Here is a 22,155-nt window from a genome sequence, read left to right on the forward strand (position 1 = left end):
ATTTGCCACGTGTGCCATGACATGAAAACAGTTAGGGAACCCCAGTGTTGACAACACTCCATAACCCATTCCTGTTTCCGTACCTGACTTGCTAACCCAAATCTTTGCTAGACTTCTCCAAGAAGAACTAGCAACCACCTCTGCAGTGGTCTTCTGCTGCAGTCTTCCCCAGTTTACATTCTGGACTGGAGTGTCTCCTCTAGCTTAGTTCTTCCATTACTCTCTGTCTTCCAGATATTTGTCAAAATCTCTCTTCAACTGATGGAACACTCTCCCATTTTCAATATTCATGGATGTATTCCCTTTTATGAGCATTTTTTGGCATGGTAGAAGATGCAGGTTTTGTCATGAACATGGATTGGATTGGGATCTTGTCAAATGCTTTTCTGCATCAGTTGATATGATCATATGATTTTGCTTCTTTAACCTATTGACATGTAAATTACAATATAGATTTATATGATTTGATTTTTGAATGTTGAACCAGCCATGCATACCTGGAACAAATCCTGCTTGGTCATGCATATTTTTAATACAAAATTTAATAAAAATCCAAATAAAAATCGAATTAAAAGACTTTTTTAATTGTTGGATTTGACTTGATAATATTTTGTTGATGATATTTGCATCTACATTTATGAGAGATGTTCGTCTGTAGTTTTCTTTATTGTACCATCTTTTCCTAGTTTTGGTATCAGAGTAGTGCTGGCCTTACAAAGTAAGTAGAGAAATATTCCCTCCTCTTCTGTTCTTTGGAAAAAATTGTATAAAATTTGTGTTAATGCTTCAATCTTAAAATATTTTATAGAATTCTCCATTTCTTTTTCCAGGGAATTTTAATGACAAATTCAATTTCGTTAATGGCTATAGAATGATCCTATTTTCTCTTGTTTGAGCTTCGGTCACTTGTAGTTTTTGAAGAATTGGTCCATTGTTCCTAAGTTGTTGAATTCATAAGTTTAAAGATCTCTGTGATATTCCCTTATTATTCCTTTAAAGGCTGCAGGAAATGTGATGACATACCGTTTCATTACTGATATTGTTGATTTGTGTCTTCTCTCTTTTTATTTTGTCAGTCTTGCTAGAAGCTATTAGCTAGCTTTTTGTGTGTTTTTTTTTAAATTGTTTTCCTCTCCAATTTCATTGATTTCTGCTCTTATCTGTATCATTTCCTTCTTTCTACTTGCTCTGGGTTTCTTTTGCTCTTCTTTTTTTCTGGTTTCTTGAGGTAACAGACTTGAGATTTTTTCTAACACGATCTATCCCTCTTTTCTGAGGTAGTCATGTAATGCATAAATTTCCTTCTTGACACTACTTTAACTACCACCCACAAATTTTGATTATGTTGTATTTTAATTTTATTCAGTTCTGTATGTTTTCTTTTAATATTGTATTTATGTATTTGAGAGAGAGAGAACACAAGTGGAGGGAGGAGCAGATGGACAAGCAGACTCCCCGCTGAGCAGGGAGCCTGATGCGGGGCTTGATCCCAGGACCCTGAGATCATGACCTGAGCCAAAGGCAGACGCTCAACCGACTGAGCCACCCAGGTGCCCCAGTTCTGTATGCTTTTTAATTTCCTTTGAGACTTCCTCTTTGACCAGGTATGATTTTAAAGTGTGTTGTTTAATTTCCAAGTAGTTTAATTTTCCTGTTGTCTTTCTCTCATTGATTTCTAATTTCATTTCATAATGGTCAATAAACCTACTTTGTATGATTTCAGTTCTTTTAAATTTGTTAATGTTTGCTTTCTGGCCTAGCATGTGGTCTATTAATGGTACTTAAAAAAAAGAAATGTGCATTCTGCTGTTGTGGATAGAGTGTTCTATAAATGTCAATTAGATCCTGTTGGTTCATTGTGGTGTTCAGGTCTTCTCTATCTTTGCTCATCTTCTAACTCTTAGTTCTATCAGTTGTTGAGAGGCGGATGTCAAAATCCACGATTATAATTTCAGAGATCCATGTTTTATGAAAGATCAATTTTGGGAGCCCATGTTTAGGAGTAAAACAATATAAAATTTGAAGACAGACTTAGGTAAGAAAAATGAATACTTATTAGACTGAGAAAATACATCACAACAAAATCACAACAAATCTTGGAATGCTGACACAAAATCCACATTACAAAATTAAAAAATATATATAATGTATTTATTATTCTATTGCCCAATATACTTTTTTTTTAAAGCAGACTCCATGCCCAGCATGGAGCCCAACATGGGGCTTGAACTCACCACCCTGAGATCAAGAACTGAGCTGAGATCAAGAGTCAGATGCTCAACAGACTGAGCCACCCAGGCACCCCCTCCCCCACCTGACATAATTTTTTTATTGAAGTATAGTTGATACACAATCATTTTATTAGTTTCAGGTGTATAGCATACTGATTCAACAACTCTATACACTGTGCTATGCTCCCTACAAGTGTAGCTACCATCTGTCACCATATAATGCTATTATAATACCAATGACTACACCACACACACACACAAACACACACACACAGTATATGCTATACTATACTGACACACTTTTCCTCTGCATTTGGGGGGGTCTGGATGTGGGGTTTTTTTGTTGTTTTTTGGTTTTGGGGTTTTTTTTGGTCTGGCTTTTCATATGATAGTGATTTTCTTCTATCAAATTGATATAGATTGAACAGAAAGATAATCCAATCTTTCTTCAAGCATGGTTGACCAAAAAAAATTGTTATTACTGATAGTTTTTTTTTCAGCTTGACAACTTGTTATTAGTAATAGATTGTAATTCAAACAAATTGTATCTGAAACACAACTTCCCCTTAGCCGGACCCCAAAAATGACTACAGCCACTCTAATGCTACCTGACACAAGGAAAACTGTGCCAGAGGGGAAATCAGAAGAGACAATGCCCTTAATGAATATAATTGAAATATATTGCTTTTGCAGATTTTAAAAAAACTTACAACTATGTGAACATATTGCTGAGGCACTTTCTGGGAGCTTGGAAAGGACCAGTGCAAGCAAGTGCCCTTGAAGCTTAACCTCCATTAGTTTCATGGAAAATTAAGCCCTACTGCTGGCATTTTAATGGGATACAGAGAGAAATAACTTGTCCCACCATCTTGAAGCAGAAATTTCTTGGATTTTTAAAAAACTTTTTATTATGAGACTTTCCAAGCAAACCTAAAAGTAATGAGAATAGTAGTAATGGGTATTCACAGTACTCATCATCCAATTTTCTAAAATTACCAAATTTTGGAGCACCTGGCTGGTTTGGTTAGTGGAATGTGCAACTCTTGATCTCAAAGTTGTGGGTTCAAGTCCTACATTGGGTGTAGAGATTACTTAAAAATAAAATCTTTAAAAAAATTACCAAATTTTGCTGATCTTATCTGTTTGGATGCTTCCAGTTCAAGACAGTATGGGGGCATAGATACAAAGATGAACGAGGGGCACCTGGGTGGCTCAGTCAGTTAAGCGTCCAGTTCTTGATTTCAGCTCAGCTCATGATCTCAGGGACGTAGGTCGAGCCCTGCATCAGGCTCCATGCTCAACGGGGAGTCTGCTTGAGATTTTCTCCCTCTTTCTGCCTCTCCCCCTACTTTCTCTCTCAAATAAGCAAATACATCTTTAAACACACATACACACACACACACACACAGATGAATGAGATGGGGTCTCTGCCCTCATGTATGTACCCTGTGAAGAGGATGAGGCATGAGTCCAACAAGCCATGTCATGTTACCCAAAGGAGAACTCTGGACCATAGAAGGAGAGACCACCTCTAGCCAGGAATGACCAGTAAAGGCTGTAAGGAAGAAATGGGCTACTGAGGAAACAAGTACATGTTTTTATTTAAGTTCTTAATTTTTATTCCAGTATAGTTAACATATAGTGTGAAATTACTTTCAGGTGTCCAATATAGTGATTCCACAATTCTATACATTACTCAATGCTCATGATGGTAAGTGTACTCTTAATCCCCATCACCTATTTCACCCACCCCTCCACCGACCTCCCCTCTGACAACCATCAGTTTGTTCTCTAGAGTTAAGAGTCTGTCTCTTGGTTTGTCTCTCTTTTTTTTCCTTTGTTTGTTGAAACAAGTCTGTATTTTAACTGGTCCAAACTGAGGCAGAATTGAAATATCTGAAATACATATTTCTAGCTTTTATTCTAGAGTATTCCTCTTGGCTTTGGGGAAATAGTTCAACCTCTTTACTGTTTATCTAAATCTCCAACTAGATATTCAGATTCATTCAGATTCAAGTAACATTTATTGAGTGCTTGGAAGCTGTTGTGCATTTTCACATTATTTCATTGAATCCTCACAAGCCTGATAGATAGATATCATCATCCCCATTTCTGAACATGAGAAGATTCACAGAGGCAGCTTGCCTAAGGGTTCACAGATAGGAAGCATAACTAAAATCCCGGACTCCTAATTCCAATTCTAGTGTTCTTAAAGTTATATCTACATCTGCACGGTAACTTTCTTAAACTTTTCAAAGTACTTCCCCAGTTCAGAAACCTTCAGTGGCTCCCAGTCACTACCCATTAAAATTAATAATAAAAGTCCTTCATTTTTTTCTCTAATCCAGTCTTGGTTTTCATTCAAGTGTATCCTTCATCCACAAGATTGCATCTGAACCCCCTTCCTGTGTTAGGGAAATGGCCTTCCTTATGAAGCAGAACCCGCGTCTCACTATGGAAATCACAAGTCCATACACTTATTTTGCTGGGCTCCCTATTATTTTGCTGGACTCCTTATACTGTCAAATATGATAGCCACTGGCCATATAGCTATTGAAACCTTGAAATGCAGCTAGTGTCACATGTTGAAATGATAATATTTTGGATATATATTGGGTTCAATAAAACATATTATTAAAATTAATTTCACTTTTTTCTATGATTTTCTTGGTGTGGCTACCAGGAAATTTAGGATTATGTATGTGGCTTGCATTATATTTCTAGTGCACAGCATTGAGCTAGACTGTTAACATAGGACTGGGCTGTGTCAATCATTTGCCCCTAGGCTTGGGACTGAAAGCAAGTGTGGTTAAGTCACAGTGACCCTCTCTTCTATTGAGACTAGTGGCCGCAATAGAGACTGTATCTAGTTTCCAGCTGGGAGCGGCATCAGCCAGTGTCTAGGGCAAGTGGTATTGGTGGTCCTAGTTTTGGTATCTGTACCCTACAGTGGCTGCAGGGGTGGTTTGGGGGACTACTTCTGGGCATAATGTCAAGTATTGTTCCTGAACATCCTGCAGATATTCAATATTCTTCTAATCAATCCCTTTTCAGCTAAGGTCCTTTATGAAGGCTCTGTTCTCCACCCCAGTCCACAGTGATCCTTCCTCCTTTGGATATCAATAGTGAATCAGGTCCAAAGCACACACTTGGCACTTGGCCTGTGCTAGTTACCTCATATAGGAAAGGGCCTTTCAGCCAGAGTGTGAAATTCCCCATGGCAGGAGCATTGTCTTTTACATAATTGTTTCTCAGTAGCTGTCAGGCCATCTTGGTCACAGCATCTCTGGAGGAAGACTTGTCAGTTATCACTGCAGATCTCTGAGGTAGGCACAGCAGCTGTTATTATGCCTATTCACACAGATGAGGAAGCTTGCTCAGTGGGGTGGAGTGACTAGCCTAAGGTCTTACTGCTGGTTTGCTGCCAAACTGGGACAGTAGCCCAGACCTCCTCAATGCCCATCCCCACCGCTTCCTTGTATTTTACAGGCCCTGCAGTATACATATGATGATGTATTCATTTCTAGGGCTGCTATAACAAAGTGGCACAGACCGGGGGGCTTAAAATAATGGAAGTTTATTGTCACAGGTCTGGAGGCCATTAGTCTGAAATCAAGGTGGCAGGGCCATCTTCCCTCTGAAACCTGTATGGAAATTCTTTTTTTTTTTTTTTAAGATTTTATTTATTTATTCGAGAGAGAAAGAGCACAAGCAGGGGGAGAAGCAGACTCCCCGCTGAGCAGAGAGCCTGACGCAGGGCTCGATCCCAGGACCCTGGGATCATGACCTGAGCTGAAGGCAGACACTTAACCGACTGAGCCACCCAGGTGCCCCATCCTGTAGGGAAATTCTTGCTTGCCTTTTCCTAAATTCTGGTGGTATGCCAGCAATCTTTGGTGTTCCTCAGCCTGTAGCTGCGTAACTCCAGCTCCACCTTCGTCACCACACAACTTTCTCCCTGTGTCTCTTTCTTCATATGGCGGTCTTCTTATGAGGACACTAGCTGTTGGATTAGAGGTCCATCCTACTCCAGTATGGCCTCATTTTAACTTAATTAATTATATATGCAATGACCCTATTCCCAAATAAGTTGATATCCTTTAGTACTGGAGGTTAGGACTTCAACATATCCTTTTTTGGTGGGGGTGGGGGGGAGGGCATGTTCAACCCATAACAAATGGTCACCATAAGAACAGAGACTATCACAGAAACTGAAGACATCGTCTTGTTTCTGGGATTTATTCCAAGGAAGAATTACACTACAGCGGGGTAGAAGGGGAGTCTTTTCAGGTATGTAGTCCCACCTACTACTGGGCTTGCATATGGACTAACAGGGTTCAGGTGACAAGCGTATATTATCATGAGTTATAGTCTATTACATCCCTCATACAAGGACTGAATGGCCCCAGATATAAGATAGCAGCCCCATCCTTTCCGGTAGTTCTCCCCAGCTATCCTGTTTAGAGGGAAATGATGGTGTGTAATTCTGATGAGTAAATGGGATAAGCGATTGTTGTGGTGAGCCTGTCATTCTTTGCCAGAGAAGTATCTTTGATGTATAAAGTATTACTTGGGACCTAGATGAGAGAGCTGGCCATACAGGAACAAGCCTAACCAAGGGGATGCAGCTAGCAGTTAGGATATGCACCCATTTTTCTGGTATCTCTCTCTCTCTCTCTCTCTCTCTCTCTCTCTCTTTTTCCTTTGATGAAATATATAGAACTTATTAATAAAAAGAAATACAAATTTCTAAAAAAACATGAAAAGGAAATGGTAAAATGAGCTCTGCTCCAGTCCAAAAGAACAGAATGACAGCAATTTCCAATCAGGTCCTTTGTTGAGAGCCTACGAGAAGAGCAATACAACCAGGATTCGTAAATGGCAGTAGCTGAATTCTCTAATGAAAGCATGCTAATGATACAGAGTCAAATCACCAGATAGGCCCATCTCCAAATCCAGTTTCTCTAGATGGGCAGAGCATGGGCTTTAGGGTCAGTAGTATCTCTTAATATGTGACTTTGGGCAAGTGACTTAATTTTTCTGAATTTTTCTATGTATCAAAATAAGGATAACTACCTAGCAGGACTATGGTGAGGATTAAGTACCTAGCATAGTGCACAGCACATAAAATAGGCATTCCATTAAATTGAAGCCTTCCTTTTCCCAGTCCTGCAAACATATGCAAGACAATACTCCTCCATCATCACCTACTCTTCTCCATTTTATTCTTTCTCTGTCCCCACCCTTTCTAAAGTTCCTTTTTGTAATCTAGTTGAGGAGACATATAAATAGGAAATGACTTGCATTTAATATTAAAAACTAACAAGTGAAAAACAATGTTGAATGCCACTAACTACCCAGGTGCTGACAAACGTTCATTAATTCAACAAACACTTATTGAGTGACCACCCAAGCCAGGCATGGTGCTAGACATAGGGTGTCTTTTGGTAAACAACATCTTCACTCCTCATGGAGTTCACAATTTAGTGAGACAGTGAAAAAATAATAAATATATAATTTAAGAATATGTCGAATAGAAGTGGTGAGAGTGGACGTTTTTGTCTTGTTTCTGATCATAGAGGAAAAGCTCTCAGTTTTTTACCATTGAAAAGATGTTAGCTGTGGGTTTTTCATATATGGCCTTTATTATATTGAGGCCCTCTAGACCTACTTTGATGAGGGTTTTTATCATGAATGAATACTGTACTTTGTCAAATGCTTTTTCTGCATCTATTGAGATGATCACATGGCTTTTATCCTTTCTCTTGTAAATACGATATATCACACTGATTGATTTGTGAATATTGAACTATCCTTACATCCTGGAATAAATCCCACTTGATCATGATGAATGATTTTTTTAAATGTATTGTTGGGTTCGGTTTGCTAATATTTTGTCGAGGATTTTTGCATCCAAGTTCATCAGAGATATTGGCCTATAGTTTTGTGGGGTTTTTGTAGTGTCTTGATCTGATTTTGGTATCAGGGTAACGCTAGCTTTGTAGAAGGAATTTGGAAGTTTTCCTTCCTCTTCTATTTTCTGGAATAGTTTGAGAAGAATAGGTATTAATTCTTCTTTAAATGTTTGATAGAATTCATGTGTGAAGCCATCTGGTCCTGGACTTTTGTTTGTTGGGAGATTTTTGATTACTGATTCAATTTCATTGCTGATAATTGATCTGTTCAAGTTTTCTATTTCTTCCTGATTCAGTTTTGGAAGGTTGTAGGTTTCAAGGAGTAAACTCTCACCACTTCTATTCAACATAGTACTGGAAGTCCTAGCAACAGCAATCACACAACAACAACAACAATAACAAAAATAAAAGGCAGGGGTGCCTGGGTGGCTCAGTCGTTAAGCATCTGCCTTCGGCTGAGGTCATGATCCCAGCGTCCTGGGATCGAGCCCCGCATCGGGCTCCCTGCTCAATGGGAAGCCTGCTTCTTCTCCCACTCCCACTGCTTATGTTCCCTCTCTTGCCGTGTCTCTCTCTGTCAAATAAATAAATAAAATCTTTTTAAAAATATTAAATAAATAAACTATAGCATTAAAACAAACAAGCAAAAAAATAAAAGGCATCCACATTGGTAGGGAAGAAGTAAAACTTCCATTATGTGCAGATGACATAATACCACATACAGAAAACCCTGAAGACTCCACCAAAAAAACTACTAGAATTGATAAATGAATTCAGTAAAGTCACAGGATGCAAAATTAATATACAGAAATCTGTTGCATTTCTAGACACTAATAATGAAGTAGCAGGAAGAGAAATTAAGAAAACAATCACTTTATAATTGTACCAAAAGTAATAAAATACCTAGGAGTAAACTTACCAAGGAGGTAAAATACCTGTACTCCAAACACAATAAAACACTGATGAAAGAAACTGAAGATGACACAAACATATGCAAAGATATTCCATGCTCACTGATTGGAAGAACCAGTATTGTTAAAATGTCCATATTACCCAGAGCAATCTACAGATTTAATGCAATCTTTATCAAAATACCAACAACATTTTTCACAGAACTAGAACAAATAATACTAAAATATGTATGGAACCACAAAAGACAAAAAAAATCATACCCAAAGCAATTTTGAGAAAGAAAAATAAACTGGAGGTATCACAATTCCAGATTTCAAGTTATACTACAAAGCTGTCATAATCAAAACAGTATGGCACTGGCACAAAAACACCCATAGATCAATGGAACAGAAGAGAGAGCCCAGAAATAAACCCATATATGGTCAATTAATCTACAACAAAGGAGGCAAGAATATACAATGGGAAAAGACAGTCTCTTCAACAAACGGTGCTGGGAAAACTGGTTAGCTACATGCAAAAGAATGAAACTGGACAAACTTCTTACACTATACACAAAAATAAACTCAAAATGGATTGAAGACTTAAATGTGAGACCTACAACCATAAAAATCCTAGAAGGAAACATAGGCAGTGATTTCTTTAACATCAGCTGTAAAAACATTTTTCTAGATATGTCTCCTCGGGCAAGGGAAACAAAAACAAAATTAAACTATTGGGACTACACCAAAAATAAAAGGCTTTTCTCAGTGAAGGAAACCATCAACAAAATGAAAAAACAACCTACTGAATGAGAGAAGATATTTGCAAATGATATATCCAATAAGGGGCTAATATCCAAAATATATAAAGAACTTATATACTTCAATAGCAAAACCCCACAAATAATCCAATTTAAAAATGGACAGAGGACTTGAATAGACATTTTTTCCAAAGCAAACATACAGATGCCCGACAGACACATGAAAAGATGCTCAACATCACTAATCATCAGGGAAACGAAAATCAAAACCACAATGATATAGCACTTCACACCTGTCAGAATGTCTTAAAATCAAAAGGACAAGAGATAACAAGTGTTGGTGAGGATGCGGAGATATAGGAACCCTCTTGCACTGTTGGTAGGAATACAAACTGGTGCAGCCACTGTGAAAACAGTATGGAGGTTCCTCAAAAAATTAAAAAATAGAATTACCACCATGTGATCCAGTAATTCCAGTACTGGGTATTTACCTCAAGAAAGCAAAAACACTATTTTGAAAAAAATATATGCACCCCTATGTTTATTGTAGCATTATTTACAATAGCCAAGATATGGAAGCAACCCAAATGTTCATCCATAGATGAATGGATAAAGATGTGAGATATATATAAAATGGAATATTACTCAGCTATAAAAAAAAGGATGAGATGTTGCCATTTGCAACAACATGGATGGACCTGGAGGGTATAATACTAAGTGAGGAAGTCAGAGACAAATACCACTTGATTTTACTCGTGTAGAATTTAAGAAACAAACAATTTAACAAACAAAGAAAATAACAGACAAACAAAAAAACAGATTTTTTTTTTCTTTTAGAGAGAGAGACAGCAAGCATGCACATGAGCAGAGAGGGAGAGGAAGCGAGATAATCTTAAGCAGGCTCCATGCTGAGAACAGAGTGTGATGTGGGGCTCAATTGGGGCTTGATCCCACCACCCTGAGATCATGACCTGAGCTCAAATCAAGAGTTGGATGCTTAACCAACAGAGCTACCCAGGCGCCTCCAAAAAACAGATTCTTAAATACAGAGAACAAACTAGGTTGCCGGAGAGGTGGGTGGGGGGATGGGTGAAATAGAAAAACAAAAATGTTGAGTGCCATGGAAGAAATGATCAGGTGCAATATTGGAAACTAACTGGAGAGCAGGAGGGAGCCGTAGCTTAGGAAGGACGGCCCTTCTGAGGTGACAGTTAAACACTGAAACCTGAAAAGATGACAAGCCAATCATTTAAAGAACAATAGTAAGGATCTTCAAGACTATGGGACAGCACATGCAAAGCATAGGCAGTCAGGAAGTTTTAGTGTTTGGAAAGCAGTTGGGACAGTGTCAGCAAGGTAAACAGGACCCTCGTGGTAAAATCCAACTCTTCCCATGGCCTCAATGCCCTACCTAATTTGACCCCTGCCTCTCCTCATCTCCTCCCACTGTCCATGCCACCTCTTCCCTTTGTTCCTCTTACCCTCTGGTCTCATTCCCACCTCAGGCCTCTGCTTTTGCTGTTCCTTCTGCCTGGAAGGCTCTGACCCAGACCTTCTCTTGGCTCCTGGCCCGTGTGGTCAGCCAGGCCTCAGATCAGATGTCATCTCCGGAGAAAGGTTGCTAATTACCGCCCTTCACTCTCCTTCATCTTTTGGTGGTTTGCTCTCTCCCCATCCCTAATCACTATCAAACATTAATTCCGTGATTTGTCTTTTATTGTCCATTCTTTCCCACTAGTATGTAAGTTCCACGAGTTTATACGTCTTACTGCTGAAGCCTAGAACAGTATCAAGTATATAGTAGAAACCCAGATATTATTTGTTGAGTTAATGTTGAATGAAATTAAGCTATAGAGGTAATTAAAGGTAAAGAACAGGTAAAACTGTGTGAGACTAACGAGGACTTCCCAGAATAGGTATGCTTTGAATTAAAATGGGGCGGGGGGGAGGGCGAGGTATAGGAGGTGGTGCGCAGCTACAAAACAAGAATTTAGGGAATTACTCGTTCATCTCCGTCTTTTTCACTAGATTATGAGCTCCTTTTGGGCTGGGGCCAGGTTTTATCAATCTATCGTCAGCTCCCGGCCTAGAACGCTTCACATTGTAGGCGCTACATAGGTATTTGCTGAATTACTGAGTGTGGGTGTGCAGAAGGGTTTTATTAATTCAGCCGCTACCCAGGCAAAGAAAAGCGAGGAGGTCGGGCGACTGAGAAGCGGCTTCGGACCGCGAAGAACCCAGTCTGAACGCTGCGGTAAAGCGACTGCGCATTCCAGCCCCTCCTTGCGGGGCTGGAGGACGCCAGCGATCCCTGCGCACGCATGCGCGCTGCATTCTTCCCGCCTCCAACAAGATGGCGGAGGCCAAGTAGCAAGGGGGCGGAGTGTGGCCGCCGGAAACCCGGCCGCTGCTGGGGGGTGCTGCGGGCGAAGGCCCGGGAGCAGCGGGCCGAGGCTGGCAAGATGCTGTGCCCGGGAAGCGTTGTTAGTTACTGCTGAGGAAGGTGAAGCACAGAGCTGCCTTCCCGGACCCCCGGCGCCCCCTATGTACGCCTCTCTGAGCTCGGGTCCGGTCGCCGCTTTGCGTGCTTCTGCACCACCCTCTACTCTCGGGTCCTGGAGCTCCGGCAGCGGCAGCGGCTGCGTACCGCAGGAGAGGAAGCGCCCAAGCGGCGTCCGTACTTCTTGCCGCGGGGCGAGCGTCTGGCAGGTGAGTGAGACGCAAGCATTGACGTCTTTGGCCCGCCGATGCTCCAGACCCTAATGGTGCTCGGCCGGACTCTGCCGCTCTCTTGTCTCCACGTCCCACCCTCTCCCCGCCCTGCGCCCCCTTTCAGGCCTCCAGTTGGACCCTGGCTTTGCAAGCCTTCCATTCTCACACCGTGCGAGGGGGTCGCGACGCCTGCCGCCCTCCGCACCTTTCCTGGCTCCTGGTGAAGCTTCACCGGTCCAAGCGGTCTCTCCTTCGCGTTAGGTGGGTGGGTCGTTGCCCCTCCTATTTTAGTCGCCTCCCCATCTTCCTGGTTTCGACCCTCTTGCTTCCTTTAAAAGTTTAACTGGGAATAATACCCGGTAGTCTCGTATATAGTTACAAAGAAAAAGCTTCACCTTGATGAGGGAATCAAGTCCCCAGGAGACGGGTCATTTGAAGAGTTGGACTCCTTGGCCCATTGAACTCCTGCAAAGTAGAGAATGGTGCCTGTGATGCAAATGATTGTTCATGGAAATTAATCTCTGACTATAGTAAACCCCTGGTCTCCGAACTTTTAAGGCGGGGGCTTACGTTTTCTAGATCTAGTGAAAGAATTGGGAAGTGTTCGTTTTTAAAAAAGAAGGCTTTGTGAATGTAAGATATGTAATAGCACAAGAAAGGTTAAGTGATTTATTCTTTTATTCAGGGTTCGCTTAAATTGCCAAGTGAAGCTTTTAGAATCCCGTATTGTACAAGCTTTTGTTTTATTTAGAAAGGACTAAAATGGAGAAAAGCTTTTTAAACTCAAAACTTCTCAAATTTCTTGGATTCTCGATTGTTGCTACTACTTAACAGTCGCTATAGGACTTGATATTTTCTGCAAAATTTAGGCTGTGCCAGTCTCAGTTCTCCCTCCTTCGTTACTGGGGCAAGGGTACTCAGAATTAATGGTGTAAGAAACTGTCCTAAATAACCTGATATCTTGCCACAGTTTATAAGTGCAAACTGCAGGATTGAAATGGTAGTGGAGGAAGTTGCCATGTCTGTTTCTCCCATATTTTCTGTCTTTCTGCAGTTATCTCAATTCTGTCCTCCTGTTTGGGCTTCGTGCTTGGACTGGCTTCCCTCCTAGTAAAAAGATGGCTATCAGCAACGTTCATGTGATAGCCTTTGTCATTTACTTCCAAAGGGAGAAAGAGAAGTAGTTGGATAATTTCTCAAGAGCCCCAAAGTTGTAAAAATGAGATTAAAGATATAAATGATAGCTTCTCCTTTGAGATTGCAAATGAGTGGACTATTTTATTAACATTAAATTGAGTAATATTTTGTTGAAGCTATCCTAGGTGCTCTCCCAAGTTATTAAAGCACAAACTATCCTTGCCCTATTGGAATTCTGTACTAACAATCTTTAATATGTGGGTTGTATAATTGGCCTGATAGATTTGTTTACTTTTCATTCTGCCTCATGACATATAATCTCTCTTTTCCTTTGCTGTAGACTTTGACCTCTCAATGAATTTCCTTTTCAAAAATTTTTTTAAATTTCTTAAATTTAAAGATAGAATTGTTTAGTTCAAAATAAGGGAAGATATTTTTATATTTGATTTCTGTATGGGCTGGTTCGTTCGTTCGTTTGTTTTAACCTTCATTTTTCTACAATCAAGGACTGTATGTTTTTTGAGGGGGTTATCTCAATTCCGTGCTTTTGGCTGAAGGGATAGTAGGACTGCTGAGCTCCAGTCAATGGCTCTCTGCCTCTGGGAAAATAATTTGAAGGATTCTGTCAAAACACATCTCTGTTTACAAACTGTTATTAAAATCTCTTATTACTCTTTCACTCTTAGGGAACCTGTTTTCTCCCTCTCACACGCTGTCTTTATGAACCCCCTCTTTGTCTCTCTATTCATCCAACCCATTAGCCTACTGCTGATTTCATTTCCCTCTCTAACCCAGGATCCCACTGTCATCAATTTTTACTAAGCTCTCATTGATGCCCTAGAATGCTTTATTTTCTGTAGATTTACCTTTCTAGTCTCCAGTTCAGAATAAGTCTCATCACTAGCTCTTTCATTTTGACCCCTGAGCTCCTGAAGGATACAAGAGACAGTTATGTGTGGACATTTTCATATCAGTTGGTGCTCTGCTCTCTGCTGGATCGTTAGTGCTGATTGTGTTCCTTTCTGTCTCATTTCCTGAAGGGTTTTACAGCAAATAACTTGATCTCTCCTTTCCTGAGAAAAATCTCAGCTGTCTGAGGTATATTCTTTTCTGTCCTCAGTATCATTTCCTTATTTACTCCTATCTCAGAGGAAGAAATGTCCTTCCCCCTTTTCAAGAGTAGTCCCCTCCAGATGTGTCCACAATCATCCCTGCCTGTCTTTCTTTCTGTAGAACTGTCCTTTATCATTCCTTCTTCAGTCTCTCCCTCTCTAGCCTCTGTATATGCTTCTATGTCAAGGTTGCCAAATACAGCGTTGTATGCTGAACAACTCAGGGAAGCCAGTCTGAATTTTGAGCCTGCTGTGCCATTGTATTTTTATTCTTTAATTCCAGGAGCCTGGTGTGGTAGGAACATTGACTTTTGAGCCAGATAAATCTGGGTTTGAAGTCTATTAAAACCACTTAGTGGCTATGTGGCTGTGGGCAAGTTACTACTCACTTTATTCTTTATCTATAAAATAAAATGTTAAACTTGCTTACAGAGTCATAATTGAAGGAGTTTAACACATGTTTAATGTCCACCCAAGTGTTTGGTACATTACGGATTTCCTAATAAATACAAATTATTCTTTCCTTTGCACTCTGACTTCCTTTGCCATTTCAGCACTGAAATTGCTACTTTAAAAGTCACCTATGACCTCCTAATCACCAAATCTAATGGTCTTTCCTCGGTTATCCTTGGTTTCCTAAGATCATTTGTGAAATATACTCTATAGGAATAAGATTATCTGATTTCTTTGTTCTTCTGCCTTGTATGTCCTGATTCTCTTACGTCTCTGAAAGTTTTTTTAACATTTCCTGCACTTCTTCCCCCAAAACGTAGCGGTTCCTACATTAGTTAGGATGCAAACTAGATTTAAAAGCAAAAAGAGGGAGGAAGGTGAAGATGGCGGCGGCTTAGGGCGCGGGTCCTGGGAGTCTGATGGCTGCAAAGGGCAATCTGGACCGTGGTGTGGTTGGGTGCACGGACAGCTACGCACATTACGAAGGACGTGCTCCCGGGGCCCTATCCCAAAACCCCGGACGAACAGGCCGCCGCCATCAAATACAGTATGCAGGTAGAAGACTACCAACTGTACCCGGATGATGCATGGGGTACAGCAACTACCCAAAGCTCCCTGACTGCTCACAGCAGAAGAGGGATCCGTTGTATAACTGGGACCACTCAGACCTGAGGTTGAACTGGGGTGAACCAGTGCACTGGGACTTTGACATGTATATCAGGAACTGTGTGGACACATCCCCCACGCCTATTTCCTGGAATCTCATGTGTAAGCCTCTCTTTGGCTTCGTGGCCTTCATGCGGTTCATGTTTTGGGTCGGGAAGACTTACCCCACCTACCAGCCTGTGGAGCCAAAGCAGTATCCTTATAATAATCTGTACCTGGAACGAGGCAGCGATCCCACCAAAAAGCCTGAGCCAGTGGTTCATTATGAGATCTGAGGTGGCTTCATCAGCTTTGTGCTCCTGAACTGACTCCCTCATTTCTAGAGATTTAACCTTAATGAAATCCCTAATAAAACTTAGTGCTGTGGTAAAATAAATAAATAATAAAAGCAAAAAGAATGTATTTATTGGCTTATATAATTGGCAAGTGCATAGATAGAATTGTCTTCAAGAATAGGCTTATGTCATCGGGGCTGAAGTTCCATTTTTCTGCTATTATCTCAACTTTGTCCTCCTGTTTGGGCTTTATGCTCAGACTGGCTTCCCTTCTAGTAAAAAAAATGGCTATCATCAATGTTCATCTGATAGCCTTCTTTATTACCAAAGGGAGAGAGAAGGATTCTCTTTTAGCCTTTTCCCAAAAGTCCTACCTATTCTGATTGAACAAATGGAGAAGGTCATGCTGCTAAGTCTGTCATAATATCTTTGTCAAAAGGGGTGGAATTATTCTAATTGGCCTAACCGGTGGATGAACCTCATCTAAAATGACAGGAGGTAACCAGTGTACTTAAAGATCTCTGTGCTTTTCACTGTGTTCTCTTGGTGGTTGTATCCTATTTTTAATGATATAAATCATCATTTTTGTGTGGATGTTTCTCCATTCTGTAACTTGACTTCCCACCTACATTGCTGGCTGTACATCTCTTATCTTAGATGTACTATCATAAGCTTATCTCATACCAAACAGAATCAAATCGAATTTGATTTTAATCCACCTACCCTCACCTATTGTGTTTACATGTACATGTGTGTATATGTGTTTCCCTTCCTTCTAATTTCTCTTTTGTAAACACCTTTCTCCCAGCCACCCACTCTAACCCCGCAGTCGACTTGGTTCTCCCACTTTCAGCAGCTGTCAGATCTTTAATATATCTTATATTAGTTTGGCCTCGGATTACATAATATCGACCAACAGTAAACAGTATTTCACATAAAAAGAAGTCCAGAGTTGGAGGATTACTGGTCAGTCAGTGTAGTGTTATATCAAGGATCTAGGTGCTTTTCTTCTTTATCCTTAGTGTGCTGATCTTTGTGCTCAGGCTCATCCCCTTATTGTTGCACATTGCTCTTACTGCTCCAGACATCACATTCTCACACAGCCGCCAAAGATAGGAGGAAGTTTGCCCTCCAATCTCTTGATTAGGCAAATAAACCTTTCAGAGAAGCCCTGTGTCAGATGTCATCCTGGCATGTTCACGTCCTACTTGCAAGGGGACTGGAAAAACCATTATCTGGCATTTCAGTCTAGGAGGAAATTAGGTGGATGACTGAAGGGAAGGTGACCAGCAATATCAGTGACGTGTCTCTATAGTATTTTATGGAGAAGTAAGTTTAAGTAAATAAGAATTTCCCAATAGTAGGAGCAAGCTTACAGCACTGCTTACCCCAAGAGTTGATATACACTGTACATAGGATTTTGGCCAAACATTGAGATAGTCGTAAATGACTGATTAAAATTGGATTATGTAAAATTAAGACATTTGAGTGATGTATCCCTGTTCTCCTAAGGTTGATGTTTTTTTTTTCTTTTTTTTAAATTTAAATTCAATTAATTAACATATAGTGTATTATTAGTTTCAGAGGTATAGAGTTCAGTGATTCATCAGTCTTATATAACACCCAGCGCTTCATTACATCACGTGCCCTCCCCAATGTCCATCACCCAGTTACCCCTAAGGTTGATGTTAAGTACATCTATGTGTACCTGGTGGAACCACTGAGGGAAATGGGTACATATAAAACTGTTAGAAAATAGATTTGTTTTTTCTCCTTGGGGGTGGAGGCATTTGGAAAATATATAGGGACATTTTTGGTTGTCACAGTGTTTGTGAGGGCCTACTGACAATTAGTGGGTAGAAGTCACATATACTAAAAGTCCTGTGATGTCTCCCACAAAACAAGATTCATCCCTTCAGAAATGCCAGTAGTGGCCCTACACCTTGAAATAAGCAAATGCTTTGCTTTTCAAAAGAATTCATAGACATTCATTTGTATTCTTATATTGCAAGTGACAGAAAACAAAATTCAAACTGCGTAAACAGTAAAGGGAATGATTAGGTGTGGTAGCTAAACTTTAAGGTTTTATCCAGCCTGAAATCATCAAGGACTTGGCTCAATTTCTCTGTGATCTGTTCAGTTCTGTCATTCCCCTTGTTTTGGTTTCATTCTAAGGCTAGCTTATCTCATGGTAGCAAATTACTGTAGCACTTTAAGACTTAAAATCCTCATTTCACGTGTAAAGTAAACCGAAGAATAACTTCTGTTATTTGATTTTGCGAGTATTTGTTGAGTATCATCACTACTAAAACTTTCCCTAAACACCTACCCCTAAAATGTTGATTATTTCCCCTGTTGTGGTACCGTTTTATAATCTATATTTGTATTTCTAGTATATGTCATATTCTGTAAGCATTATTTTTATATGTCTCAATGCATTACCTTCTCTTAATTATTTTTGTATTCTTAATGTCTAGAATACTCTGGCTAGAGGCACACAGTAACCATTTATGGAAAGAATTAATGAATGACGTGGGAAAGATGTGAGAAGGGATAGAGAATTATAAGAAGGCTCCATTCCTTAGTTGTTATTGAACCCTGAATTATGTACATTGTACTCCTTCTACCACCAAAGCATGTATATAATGCTTTTGTGATTAATAGAGTATAAATTCATTTGAAAGCCTTACTGAATTCTAGTAGTGTTTTTTCATTATTTTCTCAACAAAACTAAAAGCAATTACTATCATTCATCCAATAAATATTCTTGAGGGTCTGCTGTGTGCACATAATATGGCAACAATGGTGAACAAAATCGAGCCTATGCTCTGTCTGACCGTAAATGTTGGTTAGAGATGCTGTCAATAAACATCATCCACGTGAACACACACACACAGACACACACACACACACACACACACACACACACGGTAGTTAATAGGCTTTGACATAAATAAAACAGTTGCAGTGGATAAAAGAGTAACAGGATGTTACTTTAGCTAGGTTGGTGAGGGAAGGTCTTTTTGAGAAGCCCTTTGAGCTAACAGACCTGAAGGAAGTGATGGGAGTAAGCTCTGGAGCTATCTGAGGTAAAATGTTCAGGTAGAGGGAGCGGCACCTTCTGAGATGGAATTGTGTTTGGCATGTTGGAAGAACAACATGGAGGCCGGTGTGGCAGAAGTAGAGTGAGTGAAGGGGAGTGTGGTAGGACAGTTGGTAGGACAGGCAGAGGCTAGATCAGGTAGAGCATTGAAGGTCATTTGAAGACTCGATTTTACTCTGAGTGAAATGGAAATCATTAAAGTGTTTTAAACATGGGAATATCCAGATTTGACTTGTTTTTTGTTTGTTTGTTTTTTGGAGGATTACTCCAACTATATGTTGAAAATTGAAGGCAAGAATGGAAGCAGGAAAACCAGTTAGGAAAATCTTACAATAATCTAGGTTGGAAATGTGCAACTTGGAGAAGGTAGTAGTGCTAGGGGAGCAAAGCAGTGGTCAGATTTGTGATATACTTAGAAAGTAGAGAGGCACCTGAGTGGCTCAATCAGTTAAGTGTCCAGCTCTTGATTTTGGCTCAGGTCATGATCTCAGGTTCATGAGATCAAGCCCCATGTTGGGCTCCACACTCAGCCTGGAGTCAGCTTGAGATTCTCTCCCTCTGCCCCTCCCTTACTTGCCCTCTCTTTCCCTCTCTGTCTCAAAATAATTAAATAAAATCTTTAAAGAAAAAAAGGTACAGTAATTAGGATTTATTGATGGGTTAGATGTGGAATGTGAGGGAAAGAGAAGTAAAGGGTGACTCCCAAGTTTTTCAACATGAGCAACTGGGTGAAAGATGGCATATTTTACTGAGATGGGGCTGTGAGGTAGTGGGTAGGTGGAAAACAGATTTGGAGATGTAAATCAAGAGTTTTGTGTTGGGTGTGGCTGTTTGAGATACCTGTCAGATACTCAAGTGGAGAATAGGTATGTCTATTAGGAGTTCAAGGGAGAGGTGGAGCTGGAGGTATATGTTTGGAAGTTATCAGTGTATAGATGATGGTATATAGGGCCATGGGACCAAATGTCACCTAAGGAGTGAGAATCAGATTCATGAAACATTTTGATATTAAAAATGGTTTCTTACATTAAAGATTGGGAGCCACTGTGTTAGATAGTAACGGTTACAGCATTCAGAGTATGGAGAGGATAATGAGTAATTCTTGGAGAAAGAAGCGGGACTCAATCCAGGCTCAAAGAATAGAAAAGATAGAAAAGTCTTTTTCCTTCTCGCATTCCAAGCACAGTGCCTGGCATATAGTGAGCATTCTGCAGGTGCTGGTGACTGAACAAAAAGCACTTAGGCTGGGGAACAGTTCGAGCAGAGGTTTGGCAGCAGGGAAGGCTAGAATATTTTAAAAGAAAATCAGAGAACTAGAGGAAACAAGTTTGTGCTGGCAAGTAGTGAAAAGTAGGATTGGGTTAGTCTATTAAAAGCTTTAAAATGTAAAATGATAGTTATGTTTAACCCTATGACCTAATAGTTTTCAGTTCTGTTTCTGTTGTTTGCACGGTGCCTTTAGTTCCTTGTCTCTAATAGATGCTCAGTAAGTACTGAATAAGTGAATGTAGAATTCGCAAAATGTAAGATTTATCTCTACTGTGTTCTTTCAAGTATACTGGAATGTAAACTGTGTTAAGTCATATAGGGTTGATCTTACGTTTGCTTCAATTTAAGTCATATAGGGTTGATCTTACGTTGCTTCAATATTGTACGTTTACTTCAATTTATTATTATTTCTAATGATAAACTTGTGCTCGCTTAGGCAGCACTTATATTTCTAATGATAAACATTGAACGCATTTATACTTTATGATTGATAACAGATTACTTGAGACATACCTCACAACTGGTCAGAAAATACCAGGATGTTGGCAAAACTGAGGTTGAAAATGGTTGCTCAAGAAAGTGAGGAGCCATAACAAATCTTTTATTCAGAGACTAACAGTTATTTTGCTTTTACACAGATGACTGCTTGAAGCCTGTTTATAGATCATTTTCTCTTTTCGCTCTTAGGAGCAAACTGGTTTAGAATTCTGGCCAGAAAACTGGAGATGATATATCTTTGGAGATCTAATTATTACTATTTACTATTTTAGGATTTAAAATACTAAATATAATTAGAAATTATTATAAATAATTAGCAAATTATAGACTTAAACAGTTTAACTGTTAGAAAATAGTTTACCTGAATAAAATACTGAGATAAAAACTGATTGAAATTTTAGTTACATTTTGAAGTAATTAAAATAAGATACATTAGGTTTGTGATTATTTTCTTCAGTTCTTATATACCCCATTATTAAAGCTTTATATGATCATTACAGGACATTCAGGAAATAAAAAGTACAGATAATATCCATAAGCTCATCATATAAAGAAAACCAGTATAGCTTTATAGCCCTCTGTCCCTCCTTCTCATTTTGTCTTTTTTCTGTGCCTAAGACATATCCCCCATTAGTCATAGTGTTTGTGTGTATATATTTCCAATTTAAAAAAATTAGGGTATGTACATTTCTTAGACTCTTTTGTAAACCTTAATTTTATTGACTGTATAATAATCCCATTGTAAGAATTACTTTTCTTAACTATTCCCTGTAGTTTAGTTGTTTTCCATTTTATTTTCATGTGTGCAATGAACATCTTAACATAATGGATTTCTTTTTCTCTTTATCTTGACCTTTTTCCCTTAAGATGGGTTCATAGATAATAGAGTTACTGGATGATAGGCTGCAGACATCTTTAAGGTTAATAATGCATGTTGCCAGATTGTACAATGTCTTGTAGGCCCAATAAATGTTAATTGGTTTGAAATTAATCATAATGGGGGAAAAATTAGGACCTACAGAGTTGCTGAACTTTAGTGATAGTCTTAATCAGCCTTTTGTTCATCTCCAAGTATTTCTTTCTTTTTTTCTATAACACGTATTCTAGATTGTACATAAAATATAAAACGAAGA

At 39.5% G+C, this 22,155-nt stretch overlaps 1 protein-coding gene and 1 pseudogene across 7 annotated transcripts in view; both read left to right on the top strand.

Moving 5' to 3' along the window:
* The first annotated feature begins 12,018 nt into the window (after positions 1-12,018).
* The window catches only part of APC (APC regulator of WNT signaling pathway), a 130,312-nt gene continuing 120,175 nt past the window's right edge, over positions 12,019-22,155 (top strand). For 4 of the 7 annotated variants that reach the window (XM_025866887.2, XM_025866889.2, XM_073889255.1 and 1 more), the window contains exon 1: positions 12,369-12,506. Coding sequence is in view for 3 of the 7 variants with exons in the window: in XM_073889269.1 (XP_073745370.1) it covers positions 12,342-12,506 (165 nt within the window). In the remaining 4 variants the exon portion in view is untranslated. Of the gene's footprint in view, positions 12,507-22,155 lie in introns of all 7 variants that reach the window. The other 3 variants (XM_073889269.1, XM_073889273.1, XM_073889278.1) reach the window with 3 other exon arrangements.
* LOC141371551 (NADH dehydrogenase [ubiquinone] 1 beta subcomplex subunit 8, mitochondrial pseudogene) lies at positions 12,545-16,207 on the top strand (annotated as a pseudogene).

The sequence above is a fragment of the Callorhinus ursinus genome, unplaced genomic scaffold (assembly GCF_003265705.2).
Source record: "Callorhinus ursinus isolate GAN/ISIS: 27379988/994484 unplaced genomic scaffold, GSC_fseal_2.0 scaffold3, whole genome shotgun sequence".
Lineage (NCBI taxonomy): Eukaryota > Metazoa > Chordata > Mammalia > Carnivora > Otariidae > Callorhinus > Callorhinus ursinus.